We start from the raw sequence: 26,794 nt of genomic DNA, 5'->3' as shown, positions 1-26,794 counted from the left end.
GTTCAGCTTACCAGGACCACACTTTTTCTCCTCTTACGTTGACATTTAGCATTTTTAGCCCTCTCTAAACATCTTCTCTCTCCTCTCGCTTTCCCCTCCCGAGGCCAAAGCCAGCTTATTCCCTCTAGCTATTACATCCAATTAGGAGGAGTGAGGGTTTCACCCCGCCTCCCTTTCTACACTAACAATGTGGAATACTGTGGAATGAGTCAGGGTTTTCTGTTTTCTTCTTCGTTCAGATACACAATTGGCAAGGAAACAAATATCCAGTTTACTCTTTTAATTTGGATTCTTTGTCAGTTGGTGAACAACAAGATAGACAATGGAAGAAGATATCACATGGTGTGGATTGATTGCTTCTTTTATTTCAGCTGTTCTTTCAAATTAAAATTGAAGTTGAATGATAACAGTATAAATCAATGTGTATATACGTAATAAGGGCATATTGACATTTGAACTAATCACAAACTCCCACATTACCATCCCTATTCCTGAGGCACAATCTTTCCCCAGCCTTCTTTTTTTAACACTATCAGCAGTTCTGATAGTATTCATGTCACTTATGCTGACTTACAGTTTGTTGTTCTTTCTGCAGAACATGTGCATGTGTTTAGTTATAATATAACTATAAATACTATACTATAAATATAAATCAGGGCTGCATATGCAAGAATATTTAAGAATACCTTTAAATACTCTTTCTTTTGCAAAATACATGGTCTACAGATGATGATGATTAAGTTAGAATAGGGGTCTTCAATGTTTTTGAGGCTAATGATCGCTTACCTGCAAAAGAGATGGAGCAGTGACCCCCTACTACATATATTGTATAAAATTAAGTTGCATTTCAAACTAGGGCTAGGCCCACTTTAGATAGTGGTGTATGCAATAAAAAGCTACATATATATAACAAGTTAACTGTGTCTGTGGATGGCTACCTTATAGGCCATTAAGCCTGTCATCACATGCCAATTAATCTTACAAAATAAAGTCCATAAAAGCTCATTCTTTAAAAACAGTATTGATGAAAGAACTGGAATGACAAAGTTTGAATCGTTTTTACCCTCTAATTGTGTATCTTACTGTAGGTGTTAAATTGCCCATACTATGAAAAAAACACTTTTCCCGGGATTTGGCGTGTTATATTTATTTCTTTTTCTTTTTTCTTTTTTTGCCGTGTAGTGCTTCCACACGCTTACATAACATTTTTGCTGTTTGTTTTTTTGACAAATGTTTTTATTGAGTTTACAATTCAACCGTTCAACCATGCTGTTTTGAGTGAGATACAGGTTTCTGAATGTCCTCTGCCTTCAGTCTCCAAGTGATAGGGCTGAACTATATTGTGTTTTAGCATCGCCATCGCAATGTGCGCATGCGCGATAGTCGCATCACAGGACATTGCGATGTTGATGCTAATCCTTTTTTCTTGCCATGTGGGCAACGTGTGTATGTGATGTTAGTCCGACGGGGTTTATTGTTATGGGAAGGGAGGCTCTTTGTGTGTAGAAAAGTACCGTAGGCAGCAGCTGCCGCTGACACAGTGATGCGTTTTGGATTTTCCACCGCATAAAGCTGCTACCAGCCGGGCTAAAGCTAATTTAGTTAGCCTAACGAAACAAGGGGTCCGTCCGTCCCTACTAACGTTACGGTTTCGGAGCCGCGACACTGGAAACGTAACACTATTCTATTACAGAGTTTATGTCCGATCTAACGTAATTTACAGACTTAATTGTTTTTGGATACATAGAGTTTGTTGCTAGTGACATGCAGGTCTGATCAATTTATCAAACTTAACAAGCTGGCCTCGCTAGTCAACCACAACCTGAAATTTAGAGGAAGCATAATGCAGTCATTGTCATACACTTTAGCCTGGATTGATAGTATTATATGGATACAATGGTGTCATGCTAGTCCGGCATATTCTACCTAATTTCCCTCTCCAAATCCACTTCAGAAGAGTAACGTTAGTCACAGCGCTTACTTGCTTTGGTGTTTGTAAAGCATCAAAGTTTAACAAAGAATGGTTCACATTAGAAAAGATCCTTTTTCATTTTTATTTTCTATGTAGATGCACTCCCCTACAAAATCTCCGCAGTATTTGAGAATATTTTATTATTTCCAAATAGAGCTATTTATGTCATCTTTTAAAAATCATATTGCAATATATATTGCAGGGGAAAAAAATATTGCAATGTTAGTTTTTTCCAATATCAAGCAGGCCTACCGGGTGAGCTGTTCCAAATCTACACGGTTTTCTACGTAACTAGCCGAGACAAGGTGGCCAACCGTAGCATTCTAGCTTGTTCTCAATGTCAAAACACTACTACAACACACACTAGTTCACCATCTACAATCTACAAAAGAACTGGTTCCATGTCCCTGTTCTGCAGGTATTCCACAAGTGCTGCCATCCTGCTTTCTGCTGACCAAAGTTGCAGAACGAGTTATCTAGCTGATGTGATCTTACCTAGCTACTGCGCATGTGCAACTCCCAACAAAGGTAAAGAAGTGAGATGTCTCACTCTATAGCTAAAACAGAGACCTCAACACACAGGGTGACAACAGGATCTGCAGCCATGTGCAGTACAATAAAAATATGGTGTTTTTTGAAAATGTAAACCTATTCTGGAACACCCTCAAAAGAGAATTATGAACCTGAAAAATGAGCATAGAATGGGTGCTTTAAGTACTAGAGAGAACTAAATCCTCTAAAACAGATGACAGCTCTGGTTGGTGTTTGAGGGGACAGCAGCTTTCTGTGCCACAAATGATAAAGCTGCAGCATGTTTTACTCAATGTTTGGTATAATATCATGTGTTTCAAAGTAATAAAGTGTTTCTTCTCTGCTTTTTTGAAATAACAGTTTTACAAAAAATACATAAAACCGTCACATATCACTTAATACTGTACAGAGTTATTTTTCTCTAAGACAATAGAACTTAACCTTTAGAGTTAAAAGCTCAGATAATTGACCTAAACAGAGGTTTACAATTCAAAACAGGCGGAAAATTTCCATCACATTTCTGGAAACAGCTTGTGCAACATAATGGGGTCAGCATGCTTTTGCACTCAAGGAGCTTATTTGCTTTTGTTTATAGGGCGTACACTTTGGTGGATTACATACATGAGGGTTAAGGTAATGATGACAGCATTCCAATTTTGGTGTTAACTTTGCTCCTTGTTCTTTTACTGCTGTAGTCTGCTGTTTCTGCTTTCTCCCCTTTCTTCTTTGCCGCCCTGCTTTTTTCTTATTCTTGGCACTGTTGCAGTTATAATCCCTACTTGCATTATTCATTTGGTGCACACGACAAATAAATGTACATCATTCTTGGAAGGAGGCCTTCTCTGTGTTTATCTGTTGTGTTGCTTTATGTTTTATTTGCTGTTTTGAAAGACACAAAAAAGAAAAGAAAAAAACTTTGTTCCGTAAAACTCTCCTTGGATTTCCTAACTTGACAGATTCAGACATCCATCTGAGTTAAAGGGTAATTTTTTATTTTTTTTATTTTTTTAACTGGACCCTATTTTCCCATGCATTGGTGTGAGAGAGAACGCTGTATTTGACACCCAGGCTGCAGTGTAGTCATATAGGCAAAATGCACATTGTCAGTTTGTAAACATTTGTACATAGATGTTTTGATTAGATGATCTTTTGTTTCGCTACACAGTAGAGCAAAAATAAAAAAGATGGCCAAACATGCCTTAGAAACAGTATCTCTGCTGAAAAGGAACACTTGATGTAATGCCACACACATCAGCCTCCTTGCCAAAGCATCTGGTTGTTGCTCATTAAACAGTGCAACAAGCGTGATTCAGTTTGGAGTTATTTCTGGAAGAATAGGAACAATTAATCTGTCAATGAGCAGTTTTGTTATTAGACTGGATGACATGCAACATGCTTGTGTTATCTATCTGTTGCCTAAGAAATCGATCAAATCTCAGAATTTGTACACAACTTTAATTGTCAGCATCATGGATTGCATTTTAGCGAGAATTGTCAGAAAAGTAATTGTCAGTTGTTTCTACTTCTGTATTTCTGAGATAGCCTCCTACAGGGTATGGACAATCAATACTGACCATAGCACTATTGACCACATATATTATTTTTTGTTATGTTTTGCACACTGAGACTTAAGAGCAGACTTTATTGATTGTGTGTCAAAAACACAGTATGAATCAGGCCTTGAATATGTCTGCAGTCTGTATTGACCACATCACAAAAACACTTCCCTGTAGACAGTCTGAGGGTTTTTCTTCATGTTATGCTTGGAATAGCAATTTGATGCTCTATTTGACTAAACATTGTCTCTACAAGCAATCACATACCATACAGTGTGTGACATTATGGATTTTACACAGTTTAATGGTTTCTTTCATTTAACTCAGGCACACTTGTCAAAGGTAAATTACTCTAAGATTTCTGGTTGGTTTTAGGCCAAGTCAATATGTTAAATTCATATTGATATTGAGACTTGACAAGGCTTGGTTTTTTTTAATACTGTCAATACGTAACCATTTGTTTGAAATGCCAAGAAACAAAGATTCACAGTGAATATATTGATTGAGTCTCCCTATTCAATGTTATTTTAGGTTTAACTAACACTAGCACATTTCAAGAAATATAACTAAAAAGACATTTTAACATAGATAACTGTCATAATGTCAAATATTTTCAAATGTTTTTTTTGGCAAATGTATTTTTTGGCAAATGTATTTTTGCAAATGAATTTTTTGTGTGTTTTCTTTATGTACCTGCTGGATGGGTTGGGATTATTTAATATTCCCTCCAGTATATAGTGCACTTAATTTGACTGACTGTATTACATCCAATTAAAAAACTTGATTAACTAGAATGTTGAAACACATATCTATCACTGCTTAATTGAGCAGTGTGTATTCCCATAATACACTGTTTTGGCAGTGCTTTCACCACTGCATTGGAAAGCAACCATGTTTTTCTAAATTGTAATACTATTTTTTTCATATTGTGCTGCCCTGTTTTTCACAATATCCCTACTTTCATGATTTATAATTTACTCAAAAGAGGTTTACATGGCATGCAAAGCATCCCTAGAAGTGAGATGAGCTGTACAGAAAGGATTCCTGTTATCATCCTGGAGTGTGGTATTTTCTTTTTCTTTTTCCTTATTCCTAAACCACATGTCAAAGAGCCACTTGTTAATGGAGGACCTTTTCACAGTAAATGTAAAATGAGGATGAATGGGCTATTTACATACAGAGAGACAGTGTTTGCCACTCTACTTGATATAAAATGATTTGCTACTGCCCTTCCTTGTCATTAGTTGGAAGAACATCAGCAATGCCTCTCTAATCATTGTTGGTATTTTGTCTGTGAATCATTTCACAGTTAGCCACCCACTCCATAGCAAGAAGATTTAATGTTAATAAGCATTGCTATGATGGAACAAAAACTTTTAAGGGTGATGTTGTGTGGGAAATAGCTGTGCAATGAGCATCTGTTGGGGGTTTGAGAGTCATCATGTGTGTAGGTAGGGGGTACATAAAAAGGTGATATCTGTAGTGCTAATGTAGCACATGCACAGTATACTGATTGCCATATCTGCCACAGTGTAGCTGAATAAATTCAGCAAAGCAGCAAAAAACATTTTGGACAATTCTTTTTTTTTTAATTTTCTGCAAAAATTACATGATATAAATTCTGTTTATTGCTAGGTGGACTGACTTTTGTAACTTTCTATAAACAAACAAAAGTGTGTTCACAATCTTCTACTAGTCAAGTCTGCTTTTCAAAATATGTAATGTAATGTGAGTGCCATTAAAACTTAACTCTTGTGTGGTGTTCATATTTTCGTTACGCAGCCAATGTTCCCGGGTCTGGTGGACCCACCACATTATTAGGCTTTTAAATCAATACAGCTGTAAACATACTTAATACATGTTTACTTCAGCTCAATTACAAATGATATGTACATCATTTAATGGATAATATTTGCTATTTACTCCTGTGAGATGACAATTATTGAAATGTAACAATTTTGTAACTTTGTGTGGGAATAGCAGGTGCAGAAAGACAACATAGTTTCATAGCACCTACAGTTAAATACACTCAAGTCCTGTAGACCTGAACACCTCATATGTAATAATTATGTGTAGGGCGGGTATAGTGTACAGTCATTGAAAATAAATAATTTTTCATGTTCTTCACAGAAAATGACTTAGAGTTAGAAGAAATAATAAATAGCATAATTTTTTTTTCAGCAAACATTAAAAACTGGTCCCACTGGTAAATGCTGATTTTCTGAATTGTGTCACTTCCATTAATGATAAACTCTTAACTAGTACCATTTCAACTAGTCTATTCTAGAGCCCAACCAATAAAGGATTTTTAAGGCCGATACCAATATTTGAAAATCCGCTATTCCGAAACATCGGCCGATATACAGTATGTTTAAAAAGAAAAATCCAGAAACGCGTAACAAAACATAAACAAATTCCACAACATGATATTTGGAGTTATTTATTAGTCCTAACTGTAATAATATGATAATAATTTGTTTTATTGTCACACTACAACAGAGGAACATCAAAAGATATGAAATTTAAAGTCCTTTGAACAAAACACAATAACAAAAAAAAATCAAAGAGTTACCAACATGGAAGTTGTAGACCATCCTCTGGTGGACAAACTATGCACATAAAGTGGTTGACCGCGTTCTTCTTTTATGTTTTAAATATTAATTTTTCGAATAATTTATTTATCATTATAAATGATTCTCATGTATGAATATTTTAAAAAAAAAGAAAAAAAAAATACAATATATATATTTATTGGCCATTATAAATGCCGATACCGGGATATGCCTAATATCGGCCATTAATATCGGCCCGTCGATACATCGGTCGGGCTCTAGTCTGTAAAATGTTTATGTCAGTGTTATTCTACAGCTGCATGTCAAGTTGATTGTGATAGTGCTGCTCCTTTATGGCTGAGAACACATGGAACCTTTTAAACTGCGACTTGAGTCATGCAGTAATTAAACGCAGTCCTGTGGCAAATTAAACTGGTTTGTGTGCTAATTTTATGGATTCTGTCTTTTTCAAACTTCTGTATCATGATTAAAAGAGCTCACATCTCTTACACTGCCAAATACAGCAAAAGAAACATGACAATTCCAAAAGTTTTACTGCTTGAGATTAATAACATGAGACACTTTAGAAGCGCTAACTGGATTTGTCAGCCCCAGCGAGTGGTGTCTGGGCTTCCAGTATTAGCACTGACACTGACTGTGACTCTTCATGCGACACCGCTAAATGGGAATACAATCCATTACCTAGATTGTTTTTGACTTTGTTGTAGGCGGACTGGCCATGAAGGTATGAGTGATAAGCTTTACAGAGCCATCAACAGAGGTCAGAAAAGTTCAGTTTTACAGGTTTAAGGCAGGCAATGGTCAAAAGCAGGATGGAAAGGCAAACTGGCAGACAAATCTAACAAGGTGAAGGCAAGGAAATTCAGAGTCCAAAAAGTCAGGCAAACGTTTAATAACAGCTTGTTATTGGAGTCTGGTCATCTTTTCAATTCTGAACTGTTTCTTTTACATATGTGTTCCCAAATCAGATACAGGTCAGATTTTTTGCAATGCTACCTCCGTCTGAAAAGTCTATTGAAATCATGCAGGAGTTTTGTCACTGTAGATCGAAATTTGTGTCAAGATCCCACCACTCATGGCTCCAATTCCACATCACCAGACCTCCGTACATAAAGCGCTAAATACAAATTTGGTTCTATCAACTTACATAATAAAAAGTAAACTCAGACTTAGGTGGCCTCCATGTTTCCTTCCGGATGACAGCATGGTATGACGGTGGTATGATGTGACGTCTTTGTTAATGTTCTTTTTTGCAAGAGGATCAGTTCTGGATCAGTCAACAGCCCAAAAAAATAAATGTGGGCGTGAGCAATAAATCCAAATTAAACAAATGAAGCCTTAGTGATACAGCATGAAAACAGAACAGAATAAGAAGTAATCTAAGAGTGACAAGTTGTTAGAATATGCAAATGAGGAGCAGACACTTGTAAAATATATAACACTAGTCGTTGAAAAAATGTGTTATTGTAATTAACCAAACGTTAAAATGTTCATCCACAACCTTTCCACTGTACATTACATCCACCAGGTCACTGCTATAAAACACAGCATTATCAAACAGTCACTTACTCCCACAACTGTGTAATGGATTTCTATCATAATTACAATTATTGCAATCATTGCGTTGACCTCTCAGCCCAGACAAATGGGCACATCAAAACAATACTTTCATCTGAATTATGAAAGCATTTCAGGGTTATGGGGTTAATGCTAATACTTTGGAGACAACACAGGAAAAGGTGCTGAGAATATTCATCTGCATTTGTTGTACCAATTGATTCTACCAGTGTGACTCAGACAATACAGTGAGGTCCATAATTATATCAGTTTAAGTGATAAACTAATATGATGACTTACAGTACTGCATGTTTCTGTAGTGTTGATGCATTTCTCCCTCTGTTCCTTTCACCTTCTCTGATTTCTGTTTGCTTGTGAAACTGATCACAGGGTTTATCATAGGGGATCCAAATGCATTTCATGTCTGATGCATTTGATGCATCAAGAAACCTTGCTATTAATGTGGTCTTAAAATGTCATGTTAAATCACACATGTGATGAGTCATTATGTTGCACTAATGGAACTGTAGGGCTTTTTATTTCCTTAAATTGATGGAATTCTAGTTAGATTTTGTACTAAATTGAAAATATTACAACTAGAGCAAATCTGCCCATAATCACTGGCTATTATCTGTGCTCAGATGATCCGCCTTTATTAAGTGGAGGTTTTTCAATTAAGTTATAATTTTCTGCTAACCCTGCCCAGGTTAGTTCAACATCTGAATACCTAACCCTTATAGGCTGCTGATAAAAGTAACTATACATTGAGGTGGTTACTGTTGATCATACGTCTGAACAACGCCAATGACAAGTGTGTGTGTGGATGCCATTGGAAGCGGCAATTGGGAGAGTTGGGATTTTTTCCGGAGGGCCAGTCTGATAATAGTCATACATTGCAAATTCTTAGCAACGCCATCCGGTATGCAGCCACTGCGCACGCACACGTGTGTGTTTTTGTGTGTGTGTGTTTTTTGTGTTTTGTGTTTTCGTTTGGTTCTGTACTTGTTTGTCTTGTTTACTGGCCCCTCTATCTGCACTGAACACCTTGAGGTCACAGCAGACCTATGCTGGACATGATGGCTGGTTCTCATTTAGATGATGCATAGTTGTTACTGCCTCCTGGCTGTCAGTCAGATTACACCAAAATATCCCACAGTGCCAGGCTCAACGTGAAACAGATGATCTTCTCCTGGGAAGGAGAAGGGGCCATTAAATTAAGTCATCTCCAGAACCCTCCATGTTTTACAAACATATTAGTGTGGTCTAAAGATGCATTCATGTGTATTCAGTATTTGTTGAACAAAGTGTTGAGTCAATGCCCTTTCTGTTTTGGTATCTATCTATCTATCTATCTATCTATCTATCTATCTATCTATCTATCTATCTATCTATCTATCTATTTTAATAATATTTGGACTATTACATTGTCTTACACTCTTGGCACAATGGCACCTGTAAGGGAACATGCACTTATGACATTCAGTTGATTATATAAATTCATTTTGTAGGTTGAATGGTTTTGTTGCTAAATAGTAGAGAAAAGTAGCAGATTGTATATTGTTTGTTTATGTATGCTTACAGCTCAAATGGGTGGGTTTGGTTTTCACCGCTTTTAGTGTTAAATTGTACTGACTACTCAATGTTAGTGTTTATATCACAGCACTTTTTGCAATACAGTATGAAGCATGCACACCTAAGTGGTAAAGTGGTCATGATTGTTTTAAGATTCATTATGGATCCATTTATAGCTCTTCTGCTGAGGGAAATATGCTCCTTGTGCTTTGATGACCACTTTTATGGAAAGGGAAACTGAAAGATTTTTGATTTTCAGGAAGTTTCTCTCTGTCTTTATTACTGAGTGAACAAGTACCAGCATCTTACCGCTTCCCTACTATTCCATTAGCATGAGCAATGCGATGTATTGTTTTTTTCTCCTTGTAGCGCTATGCAATGCTATATTAGAAATATCTCCTCTAGAATAGGGTTGTGACTTCAATAGCAGGGTGAGAGAGACAAGTTCTTGCATGGTGTAATTTGTACATAACTAAATAAAACGATACGTTAAATAAAACTGGGTTTGCTACAGGAAGACAGAACACCTTGAGAATATCCATTTCTAAAAAAATGCAAATGGCCGTTCCAAAAACTATGTACTGTATGCTTGCTGTATCACCGAAGTGGTCATGAAAAAACAGTATTGACTGTTGCTGCAAGATGTAGCATGAACCGTGCTCACATAATGTTGATCACACACCTTGTTAACCTGAACGACCATCCTGACTTCCTCCTTAAAAGGTTTATGCTATAACATTGTCATCATTGACAGTAAATTGTCCGGAAAGTGTAAATGTGCATACTTTTTTTGTATCTTATCAAGGCAAGCTAACAAACCTGATTTGCAGTATGCAGTATGTACGACCAAAGCATTAACCCGGTACAGATAGTCAGTTTGCAATTATGCTTTGTTGCTATCTATAGGGAAACATTGTTCTCATCTTCTAAACTATTTGTTAAATATGAGGTTAATTTTCTCTTGTCAGACAACAATACAGTAGGTACATTACATAGTGGCGTTTCTTTCCATTGGACATAATTCAATTAAATTTTATTTATAGTATCAAATCCTAACAAGAGTTGTCTCTGTAAATGTAACAGATAGAGTAGGTCTAGATCACAATTCCAGTAATTTCCCCAAGAGCAATCATTTAGAAGTCTCTCTGTAGGAGATGTCTGACTGTGCCAGTTGGAGGTATGATGAACAGTGGCAATAATAAGTCATAATAAAGATAATGGGACTATGACTAGAAATAGTAGTTATAGTAGTTCATGTCTAGCAGGGCACTACAGCGAGTAGCAGGGTGTAGCAGGACACAGCAGCGTGTAGCCGGGCATAGCAGGGCACTGCAGGGCGTAGCAGGGCACTGTAGGGTGTAGTAGGACGTAGCAGGTCACTGGACGTCTAGCAGGGCATAGTAGGGCACTTTAGGGCATAGCAGGACGTAGCAGGACAACTCCTGCGATGTAACTCCCACAGGGTCTTTTGACTCATCTTAGGGAACGTCAACCATTGAAGACATACTGTACATTTTGCTAGCCCAGAGTTAGGGCTGCACAATTATGGCCAAAAGCATAATCACTATTATTTTGATCAATATTGATATCACGATTAATTTTCACAATTATTTGTTGTTTTTAACCCAAATTTTTTTTATTGTCACATAGGCTATTTATAACTGCTTTCACATCTTTATTGTGCTACATTCCTCTTATGTTGAAGTTGTATGTTGTACATATATACAGCTTAAACACATGTAAATGAAAATTATCTGAAACAAATAGCATGGGTCGAATGGCGTGTCAGCAGAGTTACACACATTGTGTGTATGAAATGTCTGGTCCAGGTCCAGCAGGCTCCATCTCACACGCTATTATTTTATGAACTGGAGTTTGTTGCATTCAATAACTTCTTCTGTGTTTTTTACCATGGCTGCCGTGATAGGTGAGTTGCCAGCGGAAACACTGGTATAAATACAGGTTTTGCTCTCTTGCTTAACAATATACAGCTGTGTTAACAATTAAAACTGTGGACAAAATTAGAAGTGTGGACCGGCGGCCGCTGTGTCTCTCCATGTTGCAGAGGAGTCGTGTGTGAGGTGACAGGGGCGGGGCTGCGCGGAGAGATCCAAACACAGGCACGGCTTTACAGAAGAAATGGGTCATGTAACGCAAAATTAAACCATATCGATATAAACAACATTTCTTTGTGTGTGGAGAGGCAGCAAATGTGAGGACATTAGGTGCACAAGTGTGACCTTGAGAATTTATTTTAATTGCACCCAAGAGCCCTGTGAGCTAACAGAAACAAACTAGCACTGGCCACTGCTGTTGTGTGAAGAACAGCACAGACGGGAAAAAATGTTACGTTTACTAGTAAACTGGTAAACCTTGTGACCGACGTATGACCGATTGCTATCTGTTGTGAAGTTTTCCTCACATTACTCTGTCCTCTGTGACTGTTTACATCTAGAAACTAGCTACGCGGTGCCGGGAACAACTCTGACTCAGACAGTGGTTTACGGAGTGGTAGATTGGCTTTGCAAAAAACCCGGAGCCTTCTATGAACGAAATGACTCATTGAAAATATTGCTCAATTACCCAAATTTGATTTTCGTGGGAAGCCAAAATCGTGATAGTGATTAAAATGTGATTAATTGTGCAGCCCTACCCAGAGAGTTGTACATCTAATGCTCAGTATAGTATGCACTCCAATCATGGATAAACTCCCTATTCTACGTCTATATTCTTAGCATGCATATTTATGTGTAGGTGGATATAGGTTTCTTCACTTGGAGGCATGTCTTTCATTGTGAGTGTGTACTTGTGTGTGCACTATATACAGTTTGTGTTGGTGGGCTTGCATGTGTGTGTCTTGACCCCAGTGGTAAAAGTGGAGAGGAAATGGTAGAGGAGAAAACCGCACTAAGTGAAGCGTGGAATGTGCTTGGCTTTGGGATAACATTGGCCCATGTGCATGGGAAAACACAAAGGGGAACATCTTTTGCCAGACAGATGAGAGCCTGGAAAAGTGCTTGGCCGTGGTTCCTTTTTTTACATCAATTTGACTTCTTTCTCACAGTTAAAGAAGTTTTAAAGGCTTTGGTTCACACTTTAATTCTGTCTGTTTATCTTAGAAGTGTCTCAGTGAATCTATTTTGCCCTTCAGTTTATGGAAAGAGGAAAGTTTCATGGCTGCTGTCCTAGTTGAAATCATTTGTTCCAGGGGTGTCCTAAGTTTGTTAAAACAGTCAGCTCAGCTTGTCTTGCTAGACACTTAGTAGATACACTGAATAGAGACCCCCCCAGACATAAGGTACCACATTAAATTAGATTGGCAATATAAAAGTTTTAAAACCATCTCAGTGCACTTTCTTAAGCGATTTTATTTTCACACCAAAGGACACCACAGGGAAAGCAAACTGACGGAGCACTGATGTTTGGTTTGTGGAGAGGAGAAATATCTACTCTGCATGCTGTGTTATGATTGGAAATTGGACTTGATTAGTTTTCTAAGATGGATTTGGATGCATTTTCAGTTGCATGAAATGCTGGCATTCATTAATGTCTCCCTGTCTGCCTCCTGATCTATGTGGGCTTAACCCTCCCCATATGCTAATACCTAATTGGTATGCAATGCTGTGGATGAAAACATGTACATGACATTATATCATACTTGAATTAAACTGACATGCTCACTGGAAGGCAGTATCATTAGCTATTGAGAAATAACAGACACGCTTCAGAGCACCAAATCCCTATACATTTATGTCCCTCCATCCATCCATTCTCCCATCCATCCATCCATCCATCCATCCACCATCCATCCAAGGAAATTGGTTCCCACTCATTTCTGATCATTCCCAAAAATAATGGCAAATGTTATTTGCCATCCCATGCATCTAATGACCTTGGTTCTCTTCCTCTGTTGCTGTGTCCAGCTTTCAGGCACATTTTTGGAGCAATTTTACAAGTGATGATGGTTTTTATGATGGAGATGGAGGGTTGTGGTAATGATGGTAGACAGGCCAAATCTAAGCCACAGACTAGTGCTTAGGAGCCAGGGATGTTGCAAGTATACATACATACATGTAGCATGTATTTATGCCACAGGGGCTAATCTTACACTGGTCCAGAATGATGAATACATATTAGACAAAGGCCACCGACCAGGACATAGCATTGTGGCAGTGTATGAATGGGGGATGGGCTGTGACACAGTGCCAGTGTGGAGTATTTCTGCTGGCAAGGTGTTGTACCCTACAGGTAGCAGGTGTGTCTGGCTTTGCATACTGCATGCTCCCTTGGATTACATGTGAAATGTTACTGCACATCGAGGAGTCCACTTTGCAATTAATAATATTGTTGAATCAGCAGTGTTGCATGCAGCTAAAGCTCTGAATACTGTGACATAGTTGTGATAAAGCTAATATTTTTTTTTCTTCTCTTTTCCCCTCCCTCTTTTCCTCCTCTGTGTCTCAACAGCAGATGGTGAGGAACCAACTTCAGCAGGTGGGGAATTTTTATGCGTGGTAACGTGATTTTTTTTTTGTGTGTGTGTGTGGTGTGTGTGATGAAGAGAAGGAGAGAGCTCTTTTGCTTTCATGATCTTGGCTCAGCCCCCTTTCCTTGCTTCTTTCATTACTACTAACTCTAATCCCTGAATCGGCTCACTGATCATGCCTGGTCAGCAGCACTCATGATTATATCATTTTGCAGTTCAGTTCATGAGGCAGTCCTATTTAAACCGCTTTTAATAGTGTGACTTATGAGAAATAGCTTGTCTTTGTCTGGTACAGAGTTTTGAGATTGTTTTCAGAACCTCACCGTCCATATTCAGTCCTGTGATTGCTTCAGCTAGATTGCTTTTCTGAATACCTGAGCATTTAGCATAATTTCTAGGGCTGTTGATGAGAATCACTTCTAGTGTGTGTAAGCGTTCACTTTATAATCCATTACTTTAAGAGTAGCATTAATCTACAGCAATTTAAACATCACAAACCATCATATCTTGCATCTAAAGTGCAATGCATTGCGTCCTTAAATTCATGCCATTAGCATCAGTCTGAATATGCAGTTTATCCATTCCCAAAGGAGCGCATTGAGTGTGTTTTCTGCTGTCTTAGTGTTTTTTAATAGGTAGTAAAGTAAAAATCTGTGAATTAGCATACAGTAACTTCCTTCCATAGAGAGTATATTTGGCATTCAGAAGTACTGCTTGTCATTATTGAAAAAAAATAATGCATCAAGAGTTTTATTACAAAAGTAAGACCACAGAGGACAACGGTAAACAAGGACCTGATTCATCTTCATCAGTGGTATAATTAAAATGTCACTTCACATCCTGGTGAAGTACCGCAACTGAATACAAACATTCCACTTCTAAGTGCATCCTCACCATCTAATTGTCTTTGTCTTTGTTTTTTTTCCATTAATATTAATATCTGCTGGTTTATTTGAGATCAAATGGGTTAAAACAAGGATGATTTATTTAGATAAGACATAATACCCCAGAAATCAAAGCAGTTTGTTGTTGCAATGCTAAGCTTAGTGCAATCTCAGACTCTAATGAGTTAGTCAGAAAATAGAAACACAAACACATGGGCATGCACACAACACACATACATGTATACATAATCTGAATATGCATTTGCTACTATATAACACTAATATAAACCGTTTCAATTTCAACTAAAAGAGGAAAAGGTTAATTTCACGCAAAAATTACTTAATAATTGAAAATGTCAATGTCAATATCCAAATGTCACATGTTTTCACCAATGCCAGAACACACAATTCAAATGTAATTGTGTGGCGGCATAAATGTTACGGAAAAGACCATAGACTACGAAGCTTAAATTTCCCAGCTCAACATATGGAATTGAAGTTCAATGACTGTGCCAAACATACAGACACACACATACATATGAATACCAACTATGAACATAATGCCAATCATGTATAATAATTCAGTCTAAATCAACAAAAGGATACACTTATCTTTAGCATAACTATACTGTTTGAATAACTGCAGTTAGTCTTGTTGCTAGGTCTTTCCAAAGATTTTTTTTCAGTGTACTGTACACACTTCAGATAAAAGAGAAGAATGCGACAAACAGCACAAGAAATAATTATCAGATCTGAAAATGACCCAAATTAGGTGTGACTTGTGACCACTGACCTGGAACTGGACTTACAGAGAAAATAGGACAGGGCAATGTGGAAGGCTAAATTACTCATGACAGGTTTGAAGAATGTAGCATATCAGCTGCTATTTCTAATCTAAGTATTCATGCCCTTTGTCTGCACACATATAGAAGGGACCTTTCTTTAGTTTGGCCTGTGTTTCTTTAACTCCTGTTTATATTATCGTGGCTATGTTCATGCTGATGTGCTTTGTATTGTAGTCTATGAACATTGGCCCACTATCTAAATGGTATCTGAAGCTACTGTTACAATTGAACATTTCAGAGAGAGAGAGAGAGAGAGAGAGAGAGAGGGAGAGGGGAGAGAGGAGAGTAAGTGTGAAAAAAAGACAGAAGATGGATTATTGTGGGCCTCTGCTCAATGGAATGAACAAATGAGAAATTGGCTGCTTTGAATGTACATGTGTGTTGAAAGTTGGATTATTTCTTTACATCTAGGAAAATCTGTTCATAATGTGTCAAATTGAACATTTTCATAATAATACACATACAAAGGATGTGGGAGACTTATTGTACTGTACCTTTTACCTTTTACTGCAAAAAATTCTACAGAGAATAGCAATGGCTGAACTGAACTGAATAACAATAATAAATGTAGTGAGCATACAGTAGGACAGGAGAAGTGCCTCGTCTTATTTATTGTGTTTTATTGTGCAGTAGGAGACTGTAATTTTAATTCTACATATTACTTAGTGACATTATTACCACTTTGATTATTTAAATTAATTCTTAAATTTCAGCATGAATGTTAATGTGTTAAATTAGCCTATTTTCAGAATGGAGTCTCCTCAGTCACACAGAAAAAAAACTAGCTGCTCATTTAAAGTACATTTAAGTATATTTGTCCTTTTTCATAAACAGGAAGTGATTTTAATGTCCACTTTCATGGTGTATCAAGTGGAAGCAGTAGCTCAGTCCATAAGGAGTTGGATTGCGAACTAGAGGGTCGCAGGTTCAAGTCCCCCTACAGACTAAAGTACAGATTGTGGATCAGTAGCTGGGAAGATACCAGTTTACATCCTGGGTACTGTTAAGTGCTCTTGAGCAAGGCACCGTATCTCCCCCAACTGCATTAATATTCACATTAAGAAAAATATTCCTCTTCAACATCCATTGTCTCAGATCGTCATATGCTCAAAGCTGTAGTGGCTTTCAGCGCTAGTATGCAGGCTCATCATGTGCATGAGACAGTGTTTTAAGTAGAGAGAGAAAAAAACATTTTTTTTTTTTCAACGATATTGCATGTCGATATCACCACAGTCATGACGGCGGTCCTGTCTAGTCTCGTCATTATTATTGTTAACAAGTTAACACCTGTTCATTTCCATACAGATTTATTGGCTTGACGGTTAACGTTGAAGTATGGATTTGATTTGCGGGGTTATATTGCCGACGGTAACAGTTTTTTTTTGTCATCTACTAGGGGCCCCACCACACAAAATTATCACAATACCTATGTCACAATACGATGTTACAGCAATTTTAATTATATTGCAATATTCTTTGACATATACAACTGTTTTCCAACTTTAAATTCCCAAAAGAAAACTTTGACAATATCAGTTTAATCTAAAAAGATCCATTGTTCTGTTTGTTCATCCTACAATCTAGTGGACTTAAAAAGCAATTGATTTGAATATGTCAGTACTAAAAAGTTAAATACTCATGTGCAATTTAGATAATAAAGAAATATGATATCATTATTATTATTATTATTATATGATATACCTTCTATCATCTATGTGCTCATTCCTCTGGAAGATGAGGACTGTGTCTCTGGGTTATGAAGGGTGCTGTTCTTTGAGAGTTGCGAGTTCTGCAAGTTGAGCGTTTGCCATGCATGAAATACCTCTGATGCCACTCATAATTGAGCCTTAAGGTTAAGTGGATAACTAACTGCAGTACAGTAGTCCTCCATTGAACAGGTTGGAGCCAGCCTCTGTTTGACTATCTTACATCTTATTAGGTTACAGCTAATTCATCCTGCCATATGCAATTTGGCATTGCTCACAAACATTGGAATCAGGATAATACCTTTTTTGTTTTTGAGATGACCTTTAAGGAGGCAGGGACAACGCTCTGACATTTTCATGGCATTTAGTCTCTGACAAGACATCCTCCGTTTCTTCCATTCTTTCGATCTTCCAAGAACAATGCTGATCTTAAGCGGGACCTCTCCATTTTGATATTTATTTGACGTATTTTAAACCATTTTGTTTCTGCATGATTCGTACTACTTTCAACTCTAAGTGCATTTGTCTGACATTGTCAAATGCTGATGGAATGAAATGACAGAGTGGCAAGGGCACAGGAGAATAGGAGGCCGAGGACTCACTAAAAGCATGGGCGTACGCCGGCTCATGCTGAGAGCACTGATGTAACATTGGTGGTGCGGTGCCAACTTTTATCAGTCGAGGTGAAGGATGGGTGCAGTGACCATGAGCTTGTGAACCAGTGAAGCCATCATAGAGAAAGAGGCTGGGTTAAAATAGATTTGACACAATTAGGCCATGTCAGATTTCTCTGTAATGTGGATGGGTGCACATTCAGAGCTGAAAAGCTTCAATGTAGATTCCACACTGTTGAGGCAGATACAGTGTATTTATATGCAAGATTGTATTAAAGGTTAACAAGTTGGTTGATGGGCCTGGCTTGTTAACGCATTACTGTAGATAGAGAAATTGGAACTGAAATTCAGAGTTGACGATTTAATTCACAGTTTTATTTTTTATTGACAGTCAATTTAATTATTTACTGAATCCCCATGAAATAAATTTAAATTTTTTTCAATGAAGGCTGTGTATGTAATTGGGGAAAAAGATGCCCAGTGCAGCTGATAACAAAAGATGAAGTCAAGTGCAGATGCCTGTTTGTGTTAAGAGTATTAGATCAAAGTACTTTCTCCACTTCTGCTGTTAAATGGTCAGCTGGCCCCGCTCAATCTGACACACTTTACCGGGATCGGTTGGTAATGCTTTGTTGGCCTCCTCATGACCCAAACCAACATGCCGATAGCCGTAGCAAGCTTTTTCCCCTGCTTTTTATTGTCCGTGAAATAGCTGTAATACTGTGTATTGTTAACATTCTTTTTTTACGTGAGGAATATTTGAGTCTAATTTTAATAGAAAAACTGTGTGAACAAGAGGCTCAGTTAATTATATCCTTGTTGTGAAATCAAGTGAGGCTTAATACCTCAAGCCTCTCAACGTCAATGGTGCATTGTAAAATGTAGTGTTTTAAACTATATCATTAATTAGGGGCTAAGTTGTAAGGTGCAGTCTAATGTAATTAGTATGTGCTTGTACATTTGAAACAAGCTAATGTTTGTGACAGCTGTCAGCGAAGATGTTGGAGCATGTAGCTTTAACCCTGGAAATGTCAGGCCTTTTGTGATTGATCTGTGAGGAAACAAAGGATGCTTCCCTGTGTTTAACCATTGGTCAGGTTTTCACAGCTGATTGATTGGACTCTCTTTGCAGCCAGAAAAGAAATCACAGCGCTCGTGCCCGGACACAACACGGGCTCACATCAATCACTGGCCGAGCGTTGGCTTGTACAGCGGAGCAGCAGCTTATATTCACACAAAAAAAAAGCTGCCAATGTTTCCTCCAGACATGCGTAAAACAACATGCCCGCAGAGTGAGGAGAGCATCCACTGACAGCCTGAGGACTTCTCTTCAGATGACACACAATGTCCGAATCCCTGCCTTTTTGGAAAAGTTATTATTTTCTCAGATGTGTTGTGATTTCCAGTGTTGTGTCCTCTCATCCCTGCTGCTTCCATTACGACTGTCACTGATTTACTCAGTTGTTGCTGCAGTAAATTAGTGAATTTATTTTTTTAACATAAAATAGCATTTTATTTCCCAAAATGGAAATAAGTAAATGGAAAATATTCTTGCTATTATCTATAAATGTATCTAGAATTGTAAATGTTAATTGTCAGAAAGTTTTAAGCCCATCAGCCGCATTCAAATATCAATTTTTTTCTGTATAGGTTTTAGTTTTGTAAATCTCAACCCACTGAGCCCATGATAGTAGCAAGAAAGAATTAGACATGATTTTTTTCTGTTGGCAAGGTTTGTTTGCATCCTCTCAGCAGAATATTTTTTTATATAATATGCTAATTGAATGTCTTATTTGTTCTGTGTGTGATAAGCAACTGCAGCATCATCTTTGCAGTCCATCAGGTTTTTGGATTTTTTTCAACTCACAAGGCGTAAAAAATATGTAGTGTTTCCCTCACCTTGAAGTATTCTGGGTTTAAAATGTTCATTTAACTCCATAAATCACAGATCCAGTACATCAATCTTTTTGAAATATTGCTGTGTATACTTTTGGAGCCTTTTACATCTAAAAAAAAATAACAAATTTTGGACTCAAACGTAGCTGTCACACAGAATGCACTCTCAGTATCTCTTTCTTACATTCACTTTGGCGTTCTCCTTGCCTCTGCCTTCTTCCCTCCCTGCTTCTTTCTGCTTTACGTGCTCTCCATTAGGGAAGCTGTCAGTACGCCTTGGTGCGACTATAGATCGCCACGTCAAAACAGCCCTGAAACCTGCCCCCCCCCCCATCTTCCTCAGAGCAGGGCGTCTGTGAAAGCTATACGTTCCTCTGTTCAACTGATTAGCCACCGCTCTCATTATTACTGATACAGGTCCTGGCTTTTAAATGACAATACTTCGATAGGATTACCCCATTTGTTATTCATATCCAGAGGCCTACCAACGAGAGAACAATAATAAGCTTGCTAGTGGTGTTTATTTATTTATATTCTTTGCCAAGTTCATTTTCAGCCTATACGTTTTCTGGGTTTGGGTCCGAAATGGTTGAGCAGATGATGTAGTATACAATCCAAGGCCGCACCCATGTACTTGACATTGTCAGATGTTGTCCTCATGGCTGCTCATTTGTCAAATTGACTTAAGAGGGCATGATAGTCTCACCCTTGAGACTTTTCTTGTTGCTTATCACTTAAAATGAAATAAGAGACCAGTCAAAGCACAGTTTACCTGTCAACTATAAGATATGACTGTAAAAAGACTAGAATATAAAATGTAGGCAGATATAGGAAGTCGGAAAAAAAGGCTCATGGAAGCAAATTGGTTTAGCTTCTCCTGGTTTTTCTGTCAACAGACTTTAAAAGTTTCAGACTGACCACAAGTAATGGCATCAACCAGCAGACTTTCATCTCACATCAGTAATGTTCAACATGTGCTGAGCTTTAGCCAGGTTTACATTAATATCCAACAGCCGACTTCCAAAGTTTTCCCATCCAATCTCAATCCACAAAGTTCTGACAGAGCTCGGTGCAGTCGTACAACTCAATGTTTAAAAGATGAGACAGCTATTGGCAGGCCCTTGAGTTATGAAACCTATAACCCTGCGTCAAGGCCTCGTCATTTACATTTGGCTGCACGCTGCAGGTTAGTCCGAGAAAGATTTTAGATGGCAGTAATATGGCACCATTTTGATGGCACTGCCAGTGAAGTAATATATTGCTGTGTCATATACATTTAGTTGTAATAACTTTGATTCAAAGCTGTGGTTATCACCATTGGTCCCAAAGAGATAAAATTATGTGTAAAATAAATTGAAAAGAAAAGAAAAAAACTCACAGAAGAAAAAGTGCTCCAACTGAGTTATTAATCATTACCAGCAGACCTTTGAGAGGGTGTTTTTCTCTCCTTCTTTTTATGATTGAATTCTTTTGTCTGCTAAATCCCTAAAGCGTGAACTCACTAGCGGCTGCAAAGCTACCCACTGCTCAATACACCCAAATTTTAAAAAGAAAACAATGGTAATGATGAATGGGGTGCTGCACACACAGCTAGAATGCATGTGCTTAGTGACTATGAATATGAATTCTCCTGCAAATTAATGTTTGAGAATAAGGGTCTTTTCTCCACTGAGCTGTACTGACCCTCGCACTTTGCACAGCATACGCACCCTTTGATTTTAAAACGCTGAACTGTTGTAATTAGTTGGTGGAACAGCAACATGTGGAAACTTTTACAAAGTACGTTAGTAGGCAAAGTGAGTATGAACAAAACTATTAGCAAACAGTCTATACCCTTTTTTTCAATTTGCAATATTTAGACTTTGTGTCGTTTTTCTACCTTTTGAACTTCCTAATAACTTTAATAACTTTCTCATATTTCTCTTCTTAAAGTTAGAATCATTTTCATAATTATGTCAACTATCATTATATGAGTGGTGCTAAATATGTATGCTTCTTAATAACATTACAGTACACTTTTCATTGCATTTTGTAGAGTTTTCTTCCAGATATGTACATCAGTTAGGTGCCAGTACACAGTCACAACATGTGTCTTATACACACATGTGTGTACGTCTTTTATACGCCTTGAGAGTTAGAATGAGTTTCACGGTAGCCAATGTAATAAAGATTTCTTTATGTTTTGTTATGTCTTTACTTTTACTTGAAAGATAATTTTTTAGTATTTATTTTTTAAGACTGAGGCAAAGTTAGCTACTCAAAAAGACCAGCTATTGGTGTGATAGCTTTCTGCAGTTTTATACTACGGGCCACTATACGGCACCTTCCGTTATTTAAAGAGTAAATAGCAGCACCATTGGCTGAAGGTCAGTTATTAATTATCCAGTGAGCTCGGGTCTCTGACCCAGCAGAGCTGGAAAAGTCTATGCAATCACTCGAGCAAACACTCTTTTGCTCTTTGGAATACTGTAGTTCACTATTGATAATTGGCCACAAAAACCAGAGGATGCAAACAAACACTAATCTGCTGGGCCTGTTCAATGTTAGAACTGCGGATAATAGCTCACTTTTAGTTATATGTATTCTGAAAGGGAACAATTATTTCTACTGTAAAAAAGAACCCACAAATTGCCCATTTTATGTTTTGACATCGTTCATATCATTATCCGAGTTATTTTACTCAGTATTCAACTGACCAAACTCTGGTTAAGCAATTCACGCCCTTGTACTATCAAATGGGAGTGTGCCAGTCTCTCTCTTTGTCTGTGCGTGTGCGTGTGCGTGTGGTGTGTGTGTATATTGGCATGCATGCTTTTCTGTACATATATTGACAGTGCTCTACATTGCAGCTAGTCTGTGCTCTCCACTTAGCGCTGTGAGGATGAAGTGTTGCCTCCCTGGAGGGGACACATTCAGTGATTTTTAGACTGTGCCTTGGGCTGCCCTTTCCAACCACAGACACCAGCAGCAGTCACTGAATGTCAGCCTCGTCCCACTCTCATCCTCAATTTTGCCTGTCAAAATGTTGTACTTATACACTGTCTCACAAGGTCCAACTTGGTGTCATCTAGTCACTTAAACTTTACTTTTCAAATCCACGGGCAATATATTTCATTAGTGTGGTTTATTTTAAATCGCTGGCTATAGGTAAGATTGTGTTGGGATATTTTTGCCACTGTTGGCATGGTAATGCTCATTTTATTTATGCACACACTGACAGAACATTGTGCTACGCCGGAGTGAATCAGTTACGTAGAACACTGTATACTTGTATACACGGTAAATGAGAAAGTAAAACATGTAGCTCATTATCAGTGTCTCACAGCCAAAACACACTGGTTTAATATTGGCACAAAACACAGTTCTTGACATTGTTTTCCTCTTTCTTTTCATGCAGGCCCTTGCCATCCAAACCCTTGCCACAACAGAGGAACATGTGAGATCAGTGAGACCTACAGGGGCGACACCTTTATTGGTTACGTCTGCAAGTGTCCACCAGGCTTCAGTGGAGTTCACTGCCAACACAGTAAGTTGGACCACTATTTCCCCTTGCCTTCCTTAAAAAACTTGAAATACTTAAAAAAAAAAAAAAAGTCTTATGAAAAGCTGTCTTCTTTTATACATTTCCATGAAGTATGATTTGCCTGTTTGATCTGACTGATTTTCCCAACACAAATAATGACATTAAGCTGTGAATAAATGTCAAACAGCTGACATAAAGTAAATCGCTGTTGAAAGGACTAATTCAGCAAAATGATAGTAGGTTTGGTAGAGAAAAGAAATGCTGAACTGGCTTTCTTTTGTTGAGCATGCTCTTAATAAACGTTAGTGTCAGAGGTTTTTTGGCTGCCTATGAGAAACGTAACGTTTGACCAGGGGCATTGTTCTCAAGCCCAGTACAATTTATGCTCCATCTTTAAACAGACGTTCTAAACTCTTGACCCCCTAAAAACCTGCAACTGGGCACAAGTGTAACATCTAATACAAAGAGGTGAGGGGCAGGTAAATGTGGTTGTGACCAAATACAGAAACTGTAAAAACATGAACAATAACACAGCAAAAGTGTCATTGCAACTGTGCCAGTGCCCTGCTGGCTCCATTATGTAATTAGCGGTATTGTGTTTTTTGATGTTATTTAAAACATTTAGCCAAGAAAGGAAGCAAAAGTGTTTGGAAATCAGCTAAATCACTTTTCTTAAAACAACACAAACGTCTGTTGATTGTTGTTGGAATGCTTTCCTTGGAAACTCCACAACAAACAACGGGGGTGTTTGATTTGATAACTGTTCACTACAACAAGGAGTAGCCATAGTGAGATGTTTTGTTTTTTAATATATATATATATAATATATAAAATAAAGTTGCTTTTTTTCTTACTTAAACCGTGTGGGTGAAAGGTTTAACTTTTCACTGTTCTCAGCCGTTTTTAAGTCAATTTCACAGCAGTGTAAAGGCTTGCTAATGTCAACATTGTTTGCAGTACTACTTACTGCACCGGAAAAAAGTGACACTTTGTTGATGTGTCGATTATTTTGAGAAAAGAAATGATGTCACTTAACAGGTGGAACGAACATCAGCTATCCAGCAGTAGAAATACACAAGTATAAAAGTACAAGTATAGCATCAAACCTTTACAATTGTGTCTTGCCTTAAAAACCTTCTGCATTTTGAGTCACTCCCAGGATTTAAAAAAACAGCATGTAGCTCTTCATCTGTAAGTGCTAAATCTTGCTAAATCCTGCAGAATGATATATAGGCCAAGTCCTGTGGTTGGCCGGCCTGTGTGTGTGCTTGGCTGAGCATTGCATTAGCCTGCACAGCACAGTTGTCCTTCATTTCATTGCAGGTGTGCTTCTAAGTAATGGATTTAATGTATCATGGTGCAAACTGTGTGTTGAGATGGATGATTATTGGTTTGAAAGACAAATAGGGATAAACACACAGAGAGAAAGAGAGACGTTAACCAATACTTAAATAAAAACATTAAAATCTGTCTCGTAACTCTGCCACATGTACACCAAGGTTAAAGCTACTAATTTAAACTATTTTATGCGAAGTATTAATGAACGTTCATTACATTCAAGCCATTGCCAAATGAGTTGATACAAACCTAATTATAAAATATATACATAGCCTATCAGCTCCACAAAACTCTATTTTTCTGAGTATGGCTATGTTTACAAACTGGTGTAGTCCAGTATCTCTCACACACAGAAGCTCGAGTGATGCGTTTCACATCACCGCTCAGAAAGAACAACCGCAACGGTCAGCTTTGGGGACAAAGAGGACGTACACATGACAAGATAATTACCTCTTCTGAAGAGTCCATCGTGTTTTATTCATCCTCCGTGTTAGCAACTGTGTGGAGGAGGGGCGGGGCTGTGATCATGTGGATGCTCCGACAGCGTTGTTGTCATTGCTTAGAATTCCTCATGGGGGAGACAGAAACTACGCACTATAGCTTTAAACAAGACAACAACTTAGTGGTAAACTGAAAAAAAAGAAAGGAGCCTTTCATTTTGGGACAGTCACTGTCAATCATTATTTCTTTGTTTCCACATCATTTTTTTCCTTATTTAATGAAAACCCACAAAACATGAAAGGAAATGGAGTGAGTCGCTACATCAACAGTATGTCATTGTATTTGTCTTCAGCCAGAATTGTGAGCAATTGGCTAGCATTCATGTCATAATTCACTTATTGTTTCCTATTAAGCCCTAGGGCGGTGAGAAACTGATTCGATATAGAGTGAATACACAATAATGTCTGCCAATTTTCCTCACCGTCATTACAGTTGAATGAAAAAGAGTGGGTGAGAGAGAGAGAGAGAGAGAGGATTTTGTTAATAGTCGAATCTAGTGTCTGGATAATTCTTGCACTTAAATGATAAAGGCAAATTAATAATTTTTCCTTTTAGAATGACAGCTTAGCTGACTTTGAAATGTTGTGGTTGGTGTTGGCTTTTGATGGATGACATCTTACTGAAAAGGTAATAAAAAAAATTGGCTGTAAATTCTGTAAAGTACAAGGAACACAAAACAAGTTTTTTTTTAATGCCGCTCAACAATCTGTCTTAATGTGTGTGTTCTTTTAATTAATATCACAAAATTGGATGTGTGGATATTGAAGTTTCCATTGTCACTGCTGCTGGCAGTTCATAACTTGTACGCAACATTTTGCTACTGCATCTGTCGATACTATGAATTCATCAATACATGAATTAGCCTTCTGTTAAAAAGCTCACAGCTGTTGCAACAGGATGGATGTCTGCTGCTTAGAATCATTTCTAGGTATTGTACAATATTACTCCAAATCCTTAACGGAACAAACCTGTCTATGAAGGTAAATATGGTGCAAAAGGTGAGAGCTTGTAAAATACAATGTGAGAACTTGCAGAACCAAAAATCTCAGCTTGTATGTTGAAATTTGCACTTGTAACTGTAAGATTTGAAAAAAATAAAAATAATTGTACACATATGATATGAATTTGAAGTCACACAAAGAAAAAAGAAAAAAACACGAGAGCTTGTAAAAAATAATCTGAACTTGGCAGATCCCCACTGATGGCGGTCTATTTGCAGGACCTGGAGCTCACTGCCAGT

At 37.7% G+C, this 26,794-nt stretch overlaps 1 protein-coding gene across 1 annotated transcript in view; it reads left to right on the top strand.

Moving 5' to 3' along the window:
• The window catches only part of LOC116689499 (EGF-like repeat and discoidin I-like domain-containing protein 3), a 123,100-nt gene that overhangs the window by 18,528 nt on the left and 77,778 nt on the right, over window positions 1-26,794 (top strand). Inside the window, 2 exon segments of the mRNA XM_032516054.1 lie at window positions 14,229-14,255; window positions 23,590-23,718. Of these exon segments, the coding sequence (XP_032371945.1) occupies window positions 14,229-14,255; window positions 23,590-23,718 (156 nt within the window).

This window comes from Etheostoma spectabile, chromosome 5 (assembly GCF_008692095.1).
Source record: "Etheostoma spectabile isolate EspeVRDwgs_2016 chromosome 5, UIUC_Espe_1.0, whole genome shotgun sequence".
In the NCBI taxonomy this organism is placed as follows: Eukaryota; Metazoa; Chordata; class Actinopteri; order Perciformes; family Percidae; genus Etheostoma; species Etheostoma spectabile.
The sequence above is the reverse complement of the archived record's forward strand: the minus strand, read 5'-3'. Positions and strand labels throughout refer to the sequence as shown.